The sequence below is a fragment of the Aplysia californica genome, unplaced genomic scaffold (assembly GCF_000002075.1).
Source record: "Aplysia californica isolate F4 #8 unplaced genomic scaffold, AplCal3.0 scaffold00026, whole genome shotgun sequence".
Classification (NCBI taxonomy): domain Eukaryota; kingdom Metazoa; phylum Mollusca; class Gastropoda; order Aplysiida; family Aplysiidae; genus Aplysia; species Aplysia californica.
In genome coordinates, this window is record NW_004797296.1 from 2,348,252 (window position 1) to 2,351,453 (window position 3,202).

A 3,202-nucleotide genomic window follows, 5' to 3' on the forward strand; every position below is an offset into this window, starting at 1 on the left:
TTGGTGTTTGATTGTCTTTGGCAGATAGTCGTTACAGCAGGTTTAACTGTATTTCAATATTGTTTGCTCCATGTACTGAAAGTGGTCTTGGTTTTCCATGTCATGTCTAGGGTGACTGATGATCTTTTCTTCCTGGGGCTGATATTTCAGTTACCAACTTTTTGTTCTTCGTGTAATATTATCAACTGGTTTTTTTTCTTTCTTTTTCATTCAATTTCATTTATTTAATTTTTTTTTTTTTTATTGATTCATCTTTCTCTCCCCTTCAGGTGTACTCAATCCCCATCAGCGGTATGCTTCAGCGCATGCCTTTCACCACAGGGGGTTCAGGCAGCACATACCTGTACGGCTACGTGGACGCTCACTACAAGCCAAACCTGAGCAAAGAAGACAGTCTACAGTTTGTCTCTAACTGTGAGTTGTTTTGTCTGCTGCCGCTGTGGGTGATTGATTGGTCCTCTCGTGTTGTCTGCTGCTTCTTTTATATTGGTGCTGCTCTTGTGGCGACTGGGTCAGGGTTTGTTTTCGTACAACTGTTTGTCTGTGTGCATCTGTTTGTGTAAATTAATGTGTGTGTCGATGAGTGTGTGTGCATGTATGTTCCACAATGCCGCAGCAAATTTCTCTTGGTGGGGATCAATGAAATCTGATCTTATCTTCTACTTCTCTTCAATGTTACTTTTTGACCTCCTCTTTTTCTGACAAAGTCTGACTTTTGTTGTGCTGACTCACTGTGTGAAAACATAAAAATACAGCTGAGGGGAGAGGGAGGTCTCATGGTGGAAGGGTGAAGAATACTAACAAGGCACTGAGCTGAAGCAACAAGTAGTGTTGCATTTAGGGAATTATGTGTAATGATGTCATGGTGTGTACTTACGGTTTTGAAATTTATTCGTTATTTACTGTAGAGACTGGTTGCAGTGCTAAGTTTCTGACAAAAAAATGTTTTGACGATTCCAAAACAGTGTGAAATGAGAATAGTCTATAATTTGAATGTGCTTTCGTCCCGTCCCTCCTCTCTTATGTATCTCCTCACAACACCTGCTCTAGACTTGTTGTTTCAAGGTATGAAATCTTTCCCGACCTCCTGTGGGTAGTGGATGGTTTGTGGGTGCTCTTGTGTGGTTTGCTTCTTCTTTCCTATGGAACATCTATTGTCCTTATCTCCCCTCCTTCTTTTTTGTGTTTGTTACTCTCTTGTAACACCTCTAATCTTCGGCACTTATACAACCTTATTGTGTTGCAAGTGCCGTAAAAGACTTACTAAAACTAAACTTTCCCATCCTCCATTCTCCACTCCTCCTCCCTCATCCCCTCCTGGTCTTCCCTCACATTATTGAATCCTCCATCCCCTCCCTGTTCCCCAGCTGTGGCGCTTGCCATGAGCCGTGACGGGAGCAGCGGTGGCATTATACGACTGGCGGCCATCACGAAGGACGGAGTGGAGAGATTCGTCCTCACAGGGGATCAGGTGCCCAGCTTCTACGAGGACAGTTAGTCAGTGAGGACAACATTTAGCTGATATACTGCGATCTACTGCATACTGGGACTCTGTTTGTGGCAGTGTTGTAGAGTGTGTGGGGAGATGTGTGCTTGAAGATTGTAAGGATCTAGAATCATGAATGTATGATGAGTTCTCTATCATAGTTTTCCTGTTTTCTTGTTTTTGTTGTACGAAGGAACCAATAAAACTATTGTCCTTTTTTCTTTGTTACTTTTGCACAAAGAAGGAACAGAGTAAAAGACTTGTGGTTGGGTTTTTTCTTTTGTACTGGGTCTTTTGTAAGTTGTAGATGTGTATGTATGCGAAGTGCTTGAAGACATTTGGGGAATGTGGGGACTGGTAGAAATTTAGAAAGACTTCAGGGGGTTCTGTCCTGATGTTCTTCATTTGTTATTGAGTTTGCGTCCTTTAGTACTTGTACTGGAAAATGAGTGTGATAACACTGTCAGATTTTGTCGCATCTAAATGATGTTATGTGAGGAGGTGTGTTAACTGCTCTTGACACTTGAATGCTAATTCAGCCAATTTATTTTGTCAAGCACTAATCCAAGTTCAAAGATGGGTCTATCTTGCTTTTAGGGCTTAAAATAATGGTTTTGATAAGGTAATATGCGTAAATGCAAGTGACAAAGTAGTTATGCTTGTGAGGAAGTTCCCCATTGTGTTGCATGAAATTAGGCTTATGAGACCTAATGGATTTTTCTCATCAATTCCTGTATGATTTTGTCATTGAAGTTTGTCGAATAAAAATGTTCACAGTTATTTTGACTTTCTTGTTCAACTCAATGTGAATGTTAGTACTTAGTAGTCCATCTTTTCTGTCGTCTTCTCCATCCTCAAATGTGGTGTAATTTTTGGGTTTTCATCCTACACTTAGGAAATAAAAGTTTGACAGTCGTGTAGGAAATTGTATTTTATTGAGTACTGTCGAACCTGATCTGGCAGCCACCTGTCCAATCAGCAATCACCTGTACATTTGTGGCGTCTGTGGCCTAGTGGTTAGGCTACCGGACTCGTAATCGTGAGGTTGCAGGTTTGGGGGTTCGAGCCGCAGGCCCAATGTTGTGTCCTTGGGAAAGACACTTTACACGAATTTTCCCCACTTCACCCAGGTGGGAATGAGTACCCAGCTATAGATAGTGAAAGATCTTGTCAGTTTGTTAGTGTTTGAGGGCTTAGCAAACTGCTTGCACTACATGCTTCCCAGGAAGCTGAGAATGGCTCTGAGCGTTCTATGGTCTGCTGGGGTAACAATAGAGTGTAAAGCGCATGGGGCTTGCTTTCGAGTGGGGACATGCGCTACACTAATGCTATTTATTATTCACATTACGCCCAACAACTTCACACTTTCCACTTGAGTTTTTTTTGTGTTTTATAATTACACTGTCCCAAACTTCCACCTTTCATGGGTGGTTGGTGGGTGCTCTGGTGTGATTTGCTCCTTCTTTCCTATCAACAAACATCTATCATCCTGATCTCTCCTCCTTTTTGTGTTTGTTACTCTCTTGTAACACCTCTTATCTTTGGCACTTATATAATCTTATTATGTTGCAAGTGCCGTAAAGCTCTTACGGAAAAAAAATCCACCTTTCTAAGACAACCGACCACTTTTCTGCTGCTTGGACAGTGGGTGACCATCTTGGATAATATCTATTCTTTAGTTTTAGTTTTAGTAGAGGTTTTATGGTGCTGGCAACT

The 3,202-nt window shown here is 41.5% G+C and overlaps 1 protein-coding gene across 1 annotated transcript in view; it reads left to right on the forward strand.

The window, feature by feature from the left end:
- The window catches only part of LOC101857001 (proteasome subunit beta type-6), an 8,994-nt gene extending 6,728 nt beyond the window's left edge, over positions 1-2,266 (forward strand). Inside the window, exons 5-6 of the mRNA XM_005091162.2 lie at positions 270-414; positions 1,368-2,266. Coding sequence (XP_005091219.1) covers positions 270-414; positions 1,368-1,498 — 276 coding nt within the window. The 3' untranslated portion in view covers positions 1,499-2,266. The remainder of the gene's footprint in view (positions 1-269; positions 415-1,367) is intronic.
- Positions 2,267-3,202: the final 936 nt, after the last annotated feature.